The 16,954-nt window shown below is 45.4% G+C and overlaps 1 protein-coding gene and 1 long non-coding RNA gene across 5 annotated transcripts in view; one reads left to right on the top strand and one right to left on the bottom strand.

Annotated features, from left to right (window-relative positions):
• Positions 1–16,954, bottom strand: part of EIF2AK4 (eukaryotic translation initiation factor 2 alpha kinase 4) — a 101,847-nt gene that overhangs the window by 44,999 nt on the left and 39,894 nt on the right. For all 4 annotated transcript variants that reach the window (XR_006783108.2, XM_045816216.2, XM_045816230.2 and 1 more), the window contains 7 exons: positions 16,234–16,391; positions 14,133–14,668; positions 8,927–9,033; positions 8,164–8,321; positions 4,130–4,587; positions 3,562–3,625; positions 1,146–1,229 (listed from right to left, as the gene is read on the bottom strand). Coding sequence is in view for 3 of the 4 variants with exons in the window: in XM_045816216.2 (XP_045672172.2) it covers positions 1,146–1,229; positions 3,562–3,625; positions 4,130–4,587; positions 8,164–8,321; positions 8,927–9,033; positions 14,133–14,668; positions 16,234–16,391 (1,565 nt within the window). In the remaining variant the exon portion in view is untranslated. The remainder of the gene's footprint in view (positions 1–1,145; positions 1,230–3,561; positions 3,626–4,129; positions 4,588–8,163; positions 8,322–8,926; positions 9,034–14,132; positions 14,669–16,233; positions 16,392–16,954) is intronic.
• LOC123804202 (uncharacterized) lies at positions 1,225–4,204 on the top strand. The gene is made up of 3 exons (XR_006783115.2): positions 1,225–1,414; positions 1,601–1,761; positions 3,960–4,204. It is a non-coding gene; the product is annotated as an uncharacterized LOC123804202 (long non-coding RNA).

The following is a 16,954-nucleotide window of genomic DNA, read 5'->3' as shown; positions in this document are numbered from 1 at the left end:
CTCTCGGTTTCAAACCAGTGCCAGAGTTGAGATTTCTCATGAAGAAGGATTTCGCTGTTTTTAAAGAGAGGAACATCCCCTCATGCTCTAACCACCTCCAGATTCTGACTCATCCTCGAGCCCTCCCAGGGCCTGTGACTCCCAGACTGTGATCCGGCCACACCTCCAGACACACCTCCCTACGCACTTCTGACTCATAACTGTCTGGAGACTGAAGGCACGGAGCGCAGACCTAACAGTTAGTGGTTTAGAGGACAAATCCTTTATCTGGGAGTGGTACCTCAGAGATGTTTGTATTAGGGAATAATTAAAAGCAGCCACCTAATTAGTCTCTTTTCAAACACTGTACTTGTCTGAGGCTTCGTTTCTGGCACACGGTACTGCATCCCACACTTAAAGATCCGCCTACTTACAGACAGGGCTGCAAATCCTAATAATGCCCCATGGTCCTATTCACTTGGGGGAGAGGCAGGTTGTTCCTCGCAGGTCTGCGATCGTCCCTCTGCGGGCAGAGCTACCCGTGGTCCGGGACTCTGGCCCTCAGGCATAGGGGCAGGCTTCCTTTTACTAAAGCCCCATTGGAAGTGGTTTGCCCGGGGCTCCTGTCACCCAGAGGTTCCAGGACTTTAGGCACTTGGCCTGAAGCCATGCTGGTGTTTCTTCTGCATGTGCAAGATGTGTCCGCATCACACCTTACTTGTCCAGATTCAACTTGTTAGACAGAGTGGAACTTCTGTACGTGCAAGTCTAGCGTTTACAGAACTGGGGTATGGTTCTAATGATCTTAAAGACGTTATTTCTCTTGCTCTTCACCAGTCATTGAGATAGCTAGATGCGCGCAGAATGCGGAAGAAACTTGTCGGAGCTCACAGGCTGTGACTGGGGGATCCAGGATGAGACCTTACACAGCCTGAGTCCAGAGCCCATAACCACCGCCCTACGCCGTCTCCTGCTACGGTACAGAAACACGAGTTCAAGGCTCGGGGACAGGGCCTCCATGCCGCGATCGGCTTGGGTCAAGTCATCTGCGGCAGTGCCGGGGAGCCCTCCTCTGCCCATCGTCTTGCTCTAGCCTCCTGCAACATCCCCACAGAGACCACGGGGCGGTGCTGTGTCACCGAGGCGCGGCCACGCCCGGGCCTCACCTGGATGTACAGGTAGTGCACAGCTTCCACGGTGGCCGATGGCTCGCTTTCATGGCAACTGCTCTTCCCACTGCAGTCTTCATCCTAACCCAAGGGGGACACGGGAGAACTCAGCAATGCGAGTGGAAATGGAACACGACCATCACCTTGCTCCAGTCCTTTGTGCCCGCCCCCAACACACCCACGGACAGCCTGCCGCCTCAAGGGGGAGGCTTCCAGCATTGAAAAGGCAATTGTGCTATTACCAGAATCTACTGCGTGGTTTGCAGGTATGTCACTATATAGAACAGTGATGGGGGAAATAGGTACTACAGTTGTGCGATCCACAGAAAGATTCCAAGTCAAGTCAATTCTTCCTTACCACGGGTATCTTTCTACGGGTAAGAAAGGAAAACTGTGTACAGGCTAGTATTTTAAGGTTTCAGACTTCATGGAATGCCTTTCTTTGATGGCAGGCTTCCTTTGGAAACAGAAGAGAAGAGATCCATCTTTAGCTAAGTCAACCTAAATGTGATGATACTAGCGAAAGGCACACCCCCCTCGGGCTGCGCCACTCAGGGAGAAGCACCGGGCTGCCGCTTACCGTGACTGACCCTCCAGAATTCTCTTCCACAGGGTGAGTCTATTCTTCCCCTACAGGTCATTTTCTAACTCTTGTCCCCCCCCCCTTTTTTTTTTAAGTTCTTTTAGGGACACCTGGGTGGCTCAGTTGGTTGAGCGTCTGCCTTGGGCTCAGGTCAGGATCCCAGGGTCCTGGGATCGAGTCCCGCACAGGGCGGCTGGGGGGGGGGGGGTCCTAGCTCAGCGGGGAGTCTGCTTCTCTCTCTGCCTGCCACTCCCCCCTGCTCATCTGACAAATAAATAAATAAATAAGAACTAAAAAATAATAATAAAGTTCTTTGGTTCTTCTCATAAATGTATTTAAGTATTTCCCCTCAACACCACCTGGGGAAAAAGGACTGGCTGAGGAAAAAGCATTAGGTACCATCTGACGGTTTCTGATTTACAGTTTGTGAAAGAATTTTTCAACATTTTTCCTTTAGCAAAGAAAAAAAAAAGCACCTCTGTTCTGCAAACAATCAAGTTCTACTCTTGAATCATTTACATACCCTGGGGATTATCTGTAGAAGACTGTTAATCTCTTGGAGGCTTCTACCCATCAATTAGAATGCCCGGGGGATGTTGTCCTTAATTGAGCAAAACCAGGATTATAAATTTGGTGCTCCCATAATAATTAAATGCATAACTAACGCTAAAATCAAAGCAGCAGGTTATAATTTATGTTTTTTTAAGATCTTATTTATTTGAGAGAGAGAGGGAGGGAGGGAGCATGAGCAGGGTGACCGGCAGAGGGAGAGAAACAGGCTTCCCGCTGAGCAAGGAGCCCCATTGTGGGGCTCGATCCTGGTACTCCAGGATCATGACCTGAGCGGAAGTCACTTAACTGACTAAGCCAAGCAGGTGTCCCTATAATTTATAAATTTAAACCAAGAGGACTTGAAGTTACTTTTAATAAAAAAAAGGGAATTCCTTCTTAAAAATGCTGGAGAATTCATTCAAACCCCCTTCAAATCAATTTAACTGCTTATCTAACAGGGTCTACATGTAGACTTTTATCTACTATGAATGCACTCTTATAATTGCTTATAATTCTATTTTTATTCTTGGAAATGAAGTCGTGGCACTCAACCCCTTCTCATGGAAGTTTCCTCTGCACCAACGACGGCCAGTCCTAGTTGTCACTGCCACGCAACAGCATTCAGGGGCTCTGCCGCTCTGGGCAGAGGAAGATGCAGGGCTGAGTGGGGTCCAAGGCCTCGAACAGTGTTTTTCCAAACTTTTCAGGCCATGATTCACACGAAGAAATTATTGTCTATCACACCAGTTCACATACTCATGTGAGGCATGGTACAAACGTGTTACCTTTCCTAGTGTGACGCATGGTCTCCACTCTTCCCTACAGCACTAAAAATTAAATGAAGCTGGCTGTGGGCCTGAAAACTGATTCCATAGCCTATTACAGGACCATGACTCAGTGTCAAAACACTGTTCTAGATGATGGTTTATGAGAATAAGTAATCCGTATTAACTGGTCACAGAGACCAACATAACTCAACAATTAGGCTGTTTAACTACTCAAATCGATCCCTATCCCCAACCGCATTAAGCTTCCCCAAAACTAGGAAATGGTTTTCATTTAAAGAAACAAAACAAAAACCAGCATGTCAATTTACACAAATGAAGGTCCATAAAAACACAGATGTAGCGTATACATTAAATAAATTCAAAACTGACAGTTTCTATATCTGCCTGAGTGAGGCTTTACTGTTCCACCTGGGGTTTATAACATCGAATGCTGGTTTTTTTTACATGCCCACCCCTGATAAAATGGTGTAATTTCTATTTATATATTTACCTGATTCTGACTCTTACTGTTCTCATCTTCAAAGATGATATCACTGTCAGAATCTGAAGCGGGTCTTGAAGAGAGAAACAGAGAAATACTAAAGAAATCAAACTCCCTGTTATAATTCCATAGCTAAGTGTTAACATCAACTGTACCCAACTGGACAGGATGAAAGCAAACCAGGAAAGCCAAGACCGAGCAGGGTGGCTTCTGAGATGCACAACCTTTAGGATCGTAATTCTTGACTTTTTGGAACTGCAGTTGGCCCTACGTCAAGATTCTAAGTTAGTTTTTAAATGGCCCAGAGTCGGAAGCCCTTATCCAAAATAATGCTCTTTCGAAAAAACTTTCTATCAATGGTACTAAGATGAGGTATTGAAAGGAATTTCTCTTTTTCCTTTCTGCAGGGCTTGGATTTTGGAGATCTTTTGAAGAGGAGAGGGAATAAATACCCTTGGGTTGAATCTGGTTCCTCTCTACAGACACCATTCTCTAGGGCAACACGGTGACAGCCTGGGTTTCTAACTGAATCCCCTCTCCCGGGGCATGGGCCTGGCGCCCCCGCCGATGCTCTTACAGGAAGGGTTGCCGGAAGACGCCCCCGTCCTCGTCCTCGTCGTCGTCATCGTCGACGTCCTCGTCGCTGCTGGAGCCCGGGCTGGCGGCGGGGAAGCGGGCGCTGGCCGAGCGCTCGCCCGACGTGCTCCACTCCACGGAGCTGAGGATGGGCGGGGGCGCGGCGGCCTCCACGCTGCCCGGGCCGTCGGGGCCGCTGTTGTGCGCGGGCGGCTGGGACGAAGCTCGCCCGTCGCGTGCCTGGGGCCGTGAGTCCGAGTCCGAGTCCAGGGGCAGCGTCCCCGAGCCCACCGGCCGCTCGTATCTCTCGATCCAGGCGTTGTAGTAGCGTACGATGTTCTCGTGGTGCAGGCGCGACAGCAGCGTCACCTCGCCCTTGATCCTGCGGAAATGCCTGCTGGCTGGGTTGATGGGGATGCGCTTCACCGCGTAGCAGCAGCCGTCCAGCTTGTTCTGCACCTGCCGTGGGGAGAGGGAGAGGAAGGAGCCCGGTGCCCGTCAGCCGCTGGGAGCCTCGCAGGCTGGCATTTGTAGCCCGTCCCCATGCCCTCCCAAGGGGAGCCCAGAGTTCTCAGTGAGAAGCAACAGCTACAGTCGAGAGCCACATATTTCAACCTCTTAAGCTGAACACAGTCTTGACTGTCAAAATGCATAGAAAACATCTCACCTCAAATGACATGTATATTTAGCTTAATAAGAGACCTGGAGAAAACATGACCTCCATTTTAATCATTTATTTTACTGACAACTACATTCCTGCTTTTCCATTATCGTATCTGCTATCTCAATTCTGAGAAATTATTTTAACCCTGTTTAAAAAATACTAATTATTTTTGGAGCACCTGGGTGGTACAGTTCCTTAAGTGAGGACTCTTGGTTTCAGCTCAGGTCATGATCTCAGGGTTGTGAGACCAGCCCTGTGCCTGCTCCCTGCTCAGCAGGGAGTCTGCCCGAGAGTCTCTCTCCCTCTCCTCCTGCCCCTCCTGCTCGTGCTGCCTCTCCCTCTGTTATCAAATAAATAAATCTTGGGTGCCTGGGTAGCGCAGTCGTTAAGCGTCTGCCTTCGGCTCAGGGCGTGATCCTGGCCTTCGAGAATCGAGTCCCACATCCGGCTCCTCCACTGGGAGCCTGCTTCTTTCCCTCCCACTCCCCTGCTGTGTTCTCTCTCTCTCTCTCTCTCTCTCTCTCTCTCGCTGGCTGTCACATAAATAAATAAAATCTTAAAAAAAAAATCTTTAAAAAAATACTACTTTCTACAGTCAGTATGAGGTTTCAGAATTTTAGTTTCTCTCCAATTTTTTTTTAACACTTCAAATCATTAAATACAAATTAAACTCCAAAAATGTTAATCTGAATACAAATTCTAATTCTGGACTTACCTAGCAGTGTAAACCTGCGCAAATGACTTAATTTCCCTGATACTCCATTTTCTCATCATACAGTGGCATGTATGCCACTCCCCTCACCACAGAAGTGACTGACTCTAAGGATGAAATGAGTTAGGTGAACGAAGCACTTATGACCAAGGCCTCACTGAGCAAGGCGCTAGGAAAACAAGACTGGTATCAACACAATTACTGCCAACTGATTTTGTTTATACTAAGACTGTTACTAAGATTTATGACTGATGTTACGTTTCAAGACTAGAACAATGCGATTAAGAACACAATAAAGACAAGAAAAATACAAGTGAAAGTTTCAAAGTCTCCACATCCTGCCTAGAGACACCTTCTCTCGGGCAGTCACAGGATGCCACCAGGTTGACGCAATTAACTTTTACAAAACTTTGTTCACCAGAACATTCCGGACCCAATGTGCAGGTCAACTGAGGTGATGAAAAGCAATGACTTGGCCATGGGCACAGGGAGGAACTAGCTGATTACAAAATACAAAATAAAGCATCATTCTCATAGGTTTCGATTAGAATGAGAAAGGAGTACTATAAAATTTAGTATCAGATTATCTTTGTGTGGAAACAATGGCCAAAAAAACATGCTTTTGAGTAGAACAGATATAGGTCTGAATGCTGGTTTCATCCCCCCCCCTTTTTTTTAAGATTTTATTTAATATTTGACAGAGAGAGAGAGCACAAGCAGGAGGAGTGGCAGGCAGAGGGAGAAGCAGGCTCCCAGCTGAGCAAGGAGCCTGATGTGGGGCTCGATCCCAGGACCCTGGGCTGAGCCACCGGCTCAGCCACCCAGGCGCCCTGGTTTCACCCCTTACTGCATGTACGCAACCTCATACAAATTATGTAACTTCTCTGAAGGTCAGTTCCCTCATCTGAAATATGGGGATGATACTTATTTCGTAACAATGTCATAAAACTGGAAGACAGGGTTTGTGAGCCACCTGGCACAGAACCTGAAATATGGAATGTGCTCCCAAAAGCTACGGCCCTGTGTTCTTTCACTGCTACATCATTAACACAGTAGAGAACAGTGGAAAGTCTTGGCATCGTCTTTGACCTTGAGTCTCAGAATACATCATGAATGCCTGGAGTCACTGACTGGGGTGTGGAGCTCACCACACTGCAAACTCCCAGGGGTTCACTTATTACAGTGGAAAGGTGTCTAAACCATAATGGGGCCAACTGCTCATGAAATGCCAGATCACTGAACAGAATGCCCTACCCTAACCCAGAAAAGAGAGATGGAGTGTGAGGGCTGTGGCCTCTCAGAGGGAAAAACCACAGAAGAACTTAGGGGCTTAAATTACTAGATGTTTTTATTGTATAAGCCTACTCATCATTTGTTAAGTACTTGTAAGGAAATGGAGCTTGATATGTCTCATGTTGAAGAATCAAAAATACGAACAAGTTAAGGGGCGCCTGGGTGGCACAGCGGTTAAGCGTCTGCCTTCAGCTCAGGGTGTGATCCCGGCGTTCTGGGATCGAGCCCCACATCAGGCTCCTCTGCTAGGAGCCTGCTTCTTCCTCTCCCACTCCCCCTGCTTGTGTTCCCTCTCTTGCTGGCTGTCTCTATATCTGTCAAATAAATAAATAAAATCTTTAAAAAAAAAATACGAACCAGTTAAAAGACTTGATTAAAATTACAGTGTGAGTCAAAGGAATAATATATACATCCATGACCCACTCCCCTGAAGAGCACTGAGATCACTCAAACAGGGTATCTGCCCACAGTAGGTCTATTGAACCACCTAGCGATAATGTCTACACTATCATGAAGAAAGCTGAAAATTTTCCATGATCTTCTAACTTGCTTTTGGAAAGCTTAAGATTGTCTTTCTGTCCCTGACTACCACAGAAAACCTTTTTATTTTGGGGGTTGCTGTAAAAGGCCTCCCACAGTAACACCAGTAACCCTTCCTAATAACACTCTCTGAGTCCTAAACAGGCATATGCCCTCCTGAGGGGGGGCCATTTTATCCTGTGAAAGGTAACATGTCTTATATGGATTTAATAATACAATATTAGCCTGGGTCTCCTGAAGTCAAAATACTTAAATTACACAAGAACAGCTGAAATCTCTCTCTCAAGGGGGGCAGGTAATCATAAGTCACCCAAAGAGACCAGAGAGCAGAAGGGAAGACCTAACAACAGCACGCCTTCGTAACGCACCACTGATTTTCTTTCTCAGTAACAGATGGGAAATAAAAGCCACTGAGACCTTCTGGGGCCATTTCCCGGTGAATCCCACCTCAGCTCTAACCTCGCAGCCCTTTTATCTACAGCACCTCTGAAAGCAAATGGGACAAAAAGGACAATTTTCTTTCTGAACCAAAGCACAGAAAAATGGTCTTCACGGAGGGGCTTGGCTCCACTTGAAGCCCCGGTACAATCATGTGCTTTTCACGTTAATGCACCGCATCACGCAAGGAGGAGGAAATGCTGCGCTCTTAGTGTGTCCGCTGGGACTCTGAAAGTAAAGCCTTTAACTCTCCAAAGGTGATGAGGATCATAGTTTCAAATGGTCGTATTTACTTCTCTCCCCACTCTCAAAAAAGAACTCCATTAAGTCTGCGGAAAGGGAACAGAGAAGGAGCTCTGAAGGGCCTGGGCACAACTCCGTACCACACCTTGATGACAGCTCCAAAGGCTCCTTTCCCGAGAAGCTGTAATTCTTCAAACTCGATGAAATACCGGGAAAACTGTCTCTGCGTCTCGCTGAAGAATGCTGCACTGGGCAGCTGCTTACTCGGAATAACAGTCTCCACATAGTCTTGTCCTCCAGAATCTGAGATGAAAACAAAATGAGAGAAGCAAACAAGGCATCAGAGAAAGAGCAAGGGACGCAAAACCCAACAACAAAGCCAGGGCTGGAAGAGGACCCAACCTGTAGTGTGACCGAGGACCTCTTTCCTCGCACGGACCCTTCGACACTTCTTCGCCTGGTTCTCCTTCAAGGAGCTAGACTATGTATCAGCCCGGGTTATGGGCGGGGCTAAGTCAGACCCCCCAGTAAGGGAACCACTACGCCATGGAGCCAGACCCCAAACCTGGGTCTCCTGACCCATCCCCAGCTCCACGGAGGTTCCTTAATCTGTTCCTTGAGTAGCAACAGGGAAATCTAGTTACATGGCAGTAAGGCGACAGGACAAGAAGGGGGACCCAACACGAAGAGAGGCTACCCCAACGGACACTCCAACAGTCGATGCTGGAAAAACCAGGACGGCAAAACAGTTCTATGCACACAGTACACATGCGATGAATGGACTTATGTCTAGCTCGGCATAAAACAGAGAAATGATCCAGGCAGTCCGTTCCAGTGTTAGGTTTCTGCGTACTTTCAAAGTAATTTATGTCAAACAGGCTTTCAAGAAAGAGTAGTAACAGGCTCACCTTCAGGACTTTGTTCCAATAAAGACATTTTCGGCTGAGGACTGATAAAGCTGTGTTTCAGCAACTGCTGGGCACTCCATCTTTCCTTGTCGTCCAAGCAAACACACCTCAGTGAGAGGGCAGAGAGAATCTCAGCAACCCAGAAAATAATCACTAAACTCGTTAATCCAAGGGTTTATTTATTTATGGGTTTATTTTAAGGTAAATACACATCAGAGAACTCATGTTGCTTATGGACCAAAAGGCACTCCTAAATGAATCCATGCTGAACACCAGGCTGGGTGTAAGCGGGGAATCAAAAAAACAGATAGTCTTTAGAGGCAGGAAGACCTACCTCGTGGAACAATTTCTTATACAGGTGTAAGGCAGCACAGGTTATGAATTTTCATGCCCACTAAAGAGTTCGGGGACTTGCCATCCTACACTAAGCCTCTCCAGGGACCAGTGAAAAACAAAGTTCTCCGAAAGAAAAGCAAATCTGATGGCTGATGCAGGGCGGGGGCCCAGCAGGACAAACTCTGGACGAAGCCTGTTCAGGGTATGAACAGTTAAGGACGACTTTTTAAGAAGTCCCACATTTTATCATATACTTTCTTCTCATTCTCATTCCTTGAACCTTGTTTGGTGTTCTAACAAGTCATTTTTGTTCTTTAATGGAGACAAGCTGTACCTTTAACCCGGTGGTTCTCCAGGTGGGTCCCTCACCAGAAGCAGCAGTCCCAGAACGATCTGGGAATCTGTTACAAATTCTATTCCAACCCCGTCCTAGTAAATCAGCAACTCTGGTGGTCTGGGCAGTAATCTGTGCTTGACCAAGCTGTCCAGGTGATTTCAATCCAAGATACGGTCTGAGAACCACTGTTCTCACTAATCTAAACTGTTCGGCTTTTATGACAATGACCCAAGTAGCACCACTTCGCAGCGCCTCACCCTGGTATTTAAAAGAACCATCACAGTGAATTCCGAACTCACCAGCTATGGTGGCAGTAACTACCTTAAAGGGTAACATTTATTTTTTTATGCCAACACGGAAATGCAAAGCACTCCTAATTTCGTACCCTGAAAAGGACAAGATCACAATAAAAGCATCTGCGTAAGATACGGGCTTCCCCCCACCTAAATTTAAGATTAATTTTAATTATATCAGTAAAACAAAAAAAACCTTCTCCGTGCAAATATGGAACCATGACTGATTATGATACAGTCTTTGACTAAATCCCCATCTCTCTCCAGTTCCTCTCGTCTCCTTGTCTGTCATTCCAGACTTTTTTCTATTCATTTAACACAATCGTGTACAAGATGCGGTTTCACTTTGCACATATATTGTTGTTAATGACAGCATCTTACATTATCCCCAACTTGCTTTTTTCATGTGCTCCCATAAAAGACTGCACTGCTGGAAGGCCGTGGGGCAGGGGGACCACCAAGCACTCCTCGAAGGCCAGCTGGGTGTCCTATCATTCAACTCCATTCTGACACTATGTACCTGGAGATAGCATCCGATCCCACAGGTTGACGGCTCAGTCCTTTAATATGGGCCCCCCAACCCCATGCAGATGCTAACTGCAACCTGTGCTTTCAACCAACCAGCTGAAGACTGGAGGTTCCAACAACCCCCTCCTTGGGTTCAAGTTGCCTGCTACAGTGCTTCGCAGAACCCAGAATGTTTTATCTCCTAGAGTACCAGTTTCTTATGAAAGGACGTAACTCAGGTAGAGCCAGACAGGAGAAATGCAGCACTTCCATGTGCTCACCAACCAGAAGCTCTCCGAAACCCATCCTTTTGGGTTTTTATGGAGGCTTCATTATAGAGACATGATTGATTAAATCATTAGCTACTGGGGATCGATCCAATGTCCAGCCCTTCTCTACACCCCACAGGTCGGGAAGTGGGACTAGATGTGTAACCCCCTCTGGTCATGGGTTGGTTCTCAGGTCAGCTCTCTGGGCAACCAGCTCTGATCCTCAGGTGAGTTCCAAAATTCACCTCATTAACATAACAAGAGACAGTGGTTTTAGAGCTCTGTGCTTGCCAGGCACTTCCTAGTTACAAGAGAAAGGAAGTCATTAAGTTCTGTGCCTCAGTGATGTCAACTGGAAAATGTTACTAAGAACAAACAGGGCTGATGGGAGGTGGGTGGGGGATGGGCTAAATGGGTGATGGGTATTAAGGAGGGCACCTGTGATGACCACTGGGTGTTATACATAAGTGATGAATCACTAAATTCTATACCTGAAGCCAATATTACACTGTATGTTAACTAACTGGAATTCAAATAAAAACTTAAAAAGAAAAAATAAAAGAAAAAAATAAAAGAAGGCACTGAGGTTTTTATTGCCCTCACATTACCAAGCCAAAAAAAAAAAAAAAAAGCTCTGTGCTTGAAACAGGGGTGAAGACCAACTATATATATATATATTTTTTTTTTAAGATTTTATTTATTTATTCGACAGAGATAGAGACAGCCAGCGAGAGAGGGAACACAAACAGGGGGAGTGGGAGAGGAAGAAGCAGGCTCATAGCAGAGGAGCCTGATGTGGGGCTCGATCCCATAACACCGGGATCACGCCCTGAGCCGAAGGCAGATGCTTAACCGCTGTGCCACCCAGGCGCCCCCCCAACTATATATTTCTTATTATAAATCACAATATTATACCACGTGTCTTAGAGATCTTTCCAAGCCAGTACTTCAAGATCGTTTTGAGCTTACCAGAATTTATTCACATTACATACACGTTCTCCTACTGTTGGGCATTTTAGATTATTTCCACTTTTCACTTGTACAAAAAAATGCTTCAATGAACGTCCACATACCATGTCCTACTGGGTTTCTTAAGTCCACTGTCCACCGTAACTCAACTGTGACAGTAATCCAGAAAACTTTAAAGCCTACCTAGAATGAATTGCATCTTTAAGAGATGTTATAAGCCACCAGGATCTCAGTTAAAAAGATGAAATTTTCCGAAACAATCATTTTGGCACCAGACTAGCTCTAAGCAGCAGAGGCAAATGCTACGTCCGGCTCTGAAAAGGGATGAAATGCCTGGAAACTCACCCGTTAGGTGCACTGTCCTCTCGACTGAGGACGGCGGTGACATGTGACACTGCCTAGGCGCTGGCCCCTATATAGGTGTGAGCGAGCTCACTAAATTCTCACAGCCACCTCAGGAGGTAGGCAGTGCTATTATTACATTACTCCAGTAAATTAAATTATTAAATGAAAACGATCCATTTTACAAGGACAAGCCTTAAGGCAGAGAGTTGAAGTACTCGGCTAGGAAAGGGTAAAGGGGGGACCTGAATCCATCTGTCCCGCTCCAGGCTGGGCTCTTTGCTATCACAGAGACTGATACGGAGCAAAACCTTTCTCCAAAGGATTTCACCAAGAAGTAGAAAGACAACTACAAACGAAATGTTGCTATGCTTGTGCTGTTGCTGAAATGATTGTTTTCTTTTTTTAACTGGGGCTGGACAGGAGAGGGAGTAAGATAATACCGTGTCCATCAAACCAGTCTAGGATGCGACAGGAATATACCAAAAACTAAAGGACAACCATGTGAAACAGAGTAAGTAATCGTGCTGATCTCAAGTTCAACAGCCACAGAGTGTTGAGTGATTCTCTAAGAAGAAAACTAGTAAAGTTTCAGCTACCGAGTCTGTCATTTTTCTGTTAAATGTGAGAGATACGTTGCACATAAACTTCCCAGTGGTGTTTTTTAAAAATACATACCGCTATTCGCTAAATTACCCTTGACCCATAAAGAAGGGCCAAAAGCAAACTATTGGTGGTTCTGTCACCGTATTTCTATTGATGTCCTTTTAGCCAACTTCATCCTCAGGCTGCATTTAAATAAGTATTTTCAAAGTTCTTTTGCATTTAAGAGAAACTGCGAAAGATTTCTTTAGAAATCTTAAGATGTTTGTATACTTTGAGAGAACACAGTTCATCAAAGTTGGCCTCTTTCCACGACTCTCTGTACATCACGTCTGCTTCTGTTTTACACAGAAACTATCTTATTTAAACAGAAGTGCAGTTACTTTCATTTTTGTAACAGGTAATGAGGGATAGCAAATACCATTCCAGCTCAGGTCAAGCGGCAGTTGAGACAGATGGAATAGGAACAATAATGTGAAGGGTAAAAGAAATGCAGGGAGTAGATAAAAATGAATGGCTGGGAAAAAGAAAGAAAGTGAGAAACAAGACAGAGTGCTGGGAAGGGAAGAAACCAGTCCGGCTCAACTTCCGCAGGAAGGCTGGACCAGGGAAGTGCCTGGAAAAACCCACACTGAAAGGATCTCATTTCTCGTTTAACCGAGAAACTGAGAGAACCTAGGTCTGGCTTGCACAGGGCAGAGGCAGGGCTAAGCTGGGAAGCACTGAAGGGAAGGACCTGGACAAACACTTTAGGCCCTAGGTGAGCCTTTCAGTAAGGATTCTCTCGGAGCAGTCAGACTTGGCCCTGCAGTGACATATGCACCTGGAATTTACAGGTGTGGAAAATCCCATGGCTCGTGCGAGGAACTCACTGCATTCTACCACCTGGCTGCATGAGACATTGCTAATGAAGAACGGTTAAGAAGAACAAGGGGCAGAACTGGGATTCTCCTAAAGCTGTTTTTAATAGGAGGCCTTGTCTTTAGATAGGAGCCAGCAGCTAAGGTGGACAGAGAGGGTCTTCCATTTGGAATACCTGGGGCATTTCTCCCTGCAGCAATCCCCGTTAACTTCCTAGATACACCAGGCGCTCCCCAAAAGCAGTCTGAAAATCTACTACAAGCCCAAGTGAATTTAGGAGAATGTGCAAGTTAAGGGAATGAAAATGATAAGCAAGAAATCAGAACCTATGAGGCTGAGAAAGGGTTGGAAGAACGAAAGAATACACTCCAATCCTGTTCCTCACTTTTCAGCTTAAACACATCACTCAGATGCTGAGCACACTCAAGCACAATTACAAGTTCAGGAGTAGGGGCGCCTGGGGGGCTCAGGCAGTTAAGCATCTGCCTCAGGCTCAGGTCATGATCTCAGGGTCCTGGGATCGAGTCCCACATTGGGCTCCTTGCCCAGCCGGGAAGCCTGCTTTTCCCTCTACCCGCCATTCCCCCTGCTTGTGCGCTCTCTAATAAATAAAATGTTTAAAAAAATTTTTTTTTAAAAAAAAAGCTCAGGACTAAAGTGCAATTAGCTAGAATCTCAGTGATACTCACTTCTTCAGAAAATCTTGAAAGTCAGCTGGTAAGTCACGAGGGATGGTCACAGGGTACTCTCCACATTCTTGTCCTTGGCTGAGGAAGAGGAGCAGAAGGCCAAGACACCAAACATCCCCTTTCTTGCCCGTTTTGTAAGGTAGGGCACTGTCGCTAAAACTCACTCGGCTTTGTTCAAACACGTCCTCCTTGCAAATGTCTGCCAGGCGCTTAGAAATGCTGTAGTCCGTAATCTTGACATTGCCCTCTGCATCCACCAGGACATTCGATGCCCGCAGAACCTTGTGCACCACGTCATTGCTGTGCAAATACTCGAGGCCTGACAAGAGCTGAGCTGCGTACCTGCGGAGCTGATGCACAGGGACGGGGCCCGAGTGGCTCAGGTGTGCGGCGAGGGAGACCCCATTGATGTGCTCCAGTAAGATGTCCACTACGATGGAGTCATCTTGCTCTTTCAGATTCATTGCAAAGTAGCGTACTACATTTGTATGGTTCAATTTGACCAGTGAGCTGAATTCCGTTTCTGCCCCCTGAATCTGATAAGGAAAAACACCACTAAGATAATATTGCATCGATCAGCATTAGCTGGTATTTCATTTCAATAGTAAAATATTTAATAGAAAGAAATAAAATATTTAATGGAAAATGTACTTTCAAAGGAGAAGGAATACGTTCTGAACGATATCCTCTCCTAAATTACAAGGTCAATCTAATGGTTCATAAAGATGAAAGCAATTTAATTAATTCTCCACTTCTGTGATCTCAAAATCTAGCGTACAAATACTATAAAATTGATGAACAGCTTTTTTTTTTTTTTTAAAGATTTTATGGACTCATGACCTCAGCTGAAGGCAGATGCTTAACCAACTGAGCCACCCATGCGTCCCCAAATTAATCACTTTTCTCTATTTTTTTATAGGCTCCATGCCCAGCGTGGAGCCCAATATGGGGCTTGAACTCAAGACCCTGAAATCAAGATGTGAGATTAAGAGTCAGACACTTGGGGGCGCCTGGGTGGCACAGCGGTTAAGCGCCTGCCTTCGGCTGAGGGCGTGATCCCGGCGTTCCCGGATCGAGCCCCACATCAGGCTCCTCCGCTGTGAGCCTGCTTCTTCCTCTCCCACTCCCCCTGCTTGTGTTCCCTCTCTCGCTGGCTGTTTCTCTCTCTGTCAAATAAATAAATAAAATCTTAAAAAAAAAAAAAAAAAAAGAGTCAGACACTTAACCCACTGAGCCACCCAGGTGCCCAGGTGAACAGCTTTTAAAAGCAATTTCTTTTGCCTAAGAGAAGGAAAAAAAAAAAGGAAAGAAAGAAACAAACATTAATTTGTAAGAAAACCTGTCCTGATTGGGATGCCTGGCTGGCTCACTCTGCACAGCGTGCGACTCTTGATTTTGGGATTGTGGGCTCGAGCTCCACGTTGGGTACAGAGATTATTTAAAAATAATAAAAAAGTAAAAAAAAAACAAAAACAAAAACCCCTTTCCTGATTATAAAGCATCAACGTCAACCTTTTTAATAAGTATTAACACAAAAGAAAAATCCCCCACAAATTACCTATATCGTCAGTACCCAAAGGCAACCATTAAGATTTCGGTGTATTTACTTCCAGTTTTTCTATAATAAATACACATTTCTAAACACAATGCTTTCCTACTGTTTGGAACCTCTTCATGATGTTAACTGTGCAATATGCAATGTTAAATGTTCTCCTTAAACTCAGAATTATAAATTAACATAAAAATGATCAGTCCCCTAAAATTCAGTTTTGATGCAAAGATTTCAAAAGATTGCAGAAAGCACGAGAATGAAGTACTCTTTAGCCCCAGCTGGGGACGGCTATTAATGCCAAAAGACAGGCAGAGAAAGGAGGTACAGACAACAAAGTCTGACCGTGTTTTGTGAGTGTTGTGAAAGGGGTAGCAAGGGGCTGAGAAAACTCTGGAAAGGGGGCAGGTCCCCCAGCATCCCCTCTGGTTAAACAGATCTCATACCATTCTGGACCATCTTTGCTAGCCAATCAAATGCACAGCTCTTTTGTTCTGTCATCTCGCCAAGTTCGAGGTGGGGCCTCTGCTCAGGGGCCACCTCGATGCCCACCTGCTTTTTGCACTTATCAATCTTCTCCTTCTCTTGACTGGTAAGGAACGGACCCATTTTTTTCTGCCACCGAAGGACCCACTCATGCAACAAGACAAAGTTTCCAGTGGCCGTTTCCAGAGCATTGTAAACTAATTTTCCAAGCTGCTCATCACTGCCTGCACATTGAAAGAAAACATGATGAAATCTCACTGGTCTATTTCCTGCGGGGGTAAAGAAAGAGGGGCTGTATCTTCATGCATTCATTCAATAGTGGATACCATATGCCAACTATAAAAAATAATGACTTCGTGTAATACATGCTCATTTGTGACCAAATTTTTAAGATTTAACAACATATTCTGAACCCTTAAACATTAACTTTTATAAAAGGACAGTAATCAACCATGAGATTTTAGTCTCAGATCAGCGTTTTCCTCTACTAGCCATTATTCACAATGTGCCTTTCATAACCGGTTCACTCCTGATCACCATACCTCCCCTCATGGACCTAAATACCAGCTAATGTGATGGAAGGAATTTGGAGATGGGACACTCCATCAAGATTATTCCATCAACATAGATTAGAATTAAAAACAAGTTTTAATAATTTGGAAATTTGACTACACCAGTGATCTTCTTACTACAAAATCTGAGTATGTTCAGCAAATACAAACTGGCCAATGGTTTTGGGTGAAGAAACCAGAAATGACCGTTTAAATTTGAAGCTAGAAAGGCAGAC

The sequence above is a fragment of the Ursus americanus genome, chromosome 36 (assembly GCF_024610735.1).
Source record: "Ursus americanus isolate L20-20 chromosome 36, mUrsAme1.1.p, whole genome shotgun sequence".
NCBI classification, from domain to species: Eukaryota; Metazoa; Chordata; class Mammalia; order Carnivora; family Ursidae; genus Ursus; species Ursus americanus.
The sequence above is the reverse complement of the archived record's forward strand: the minus strand, read 5'-3'. Positions and strand labels throughout refer to the sequence as shown.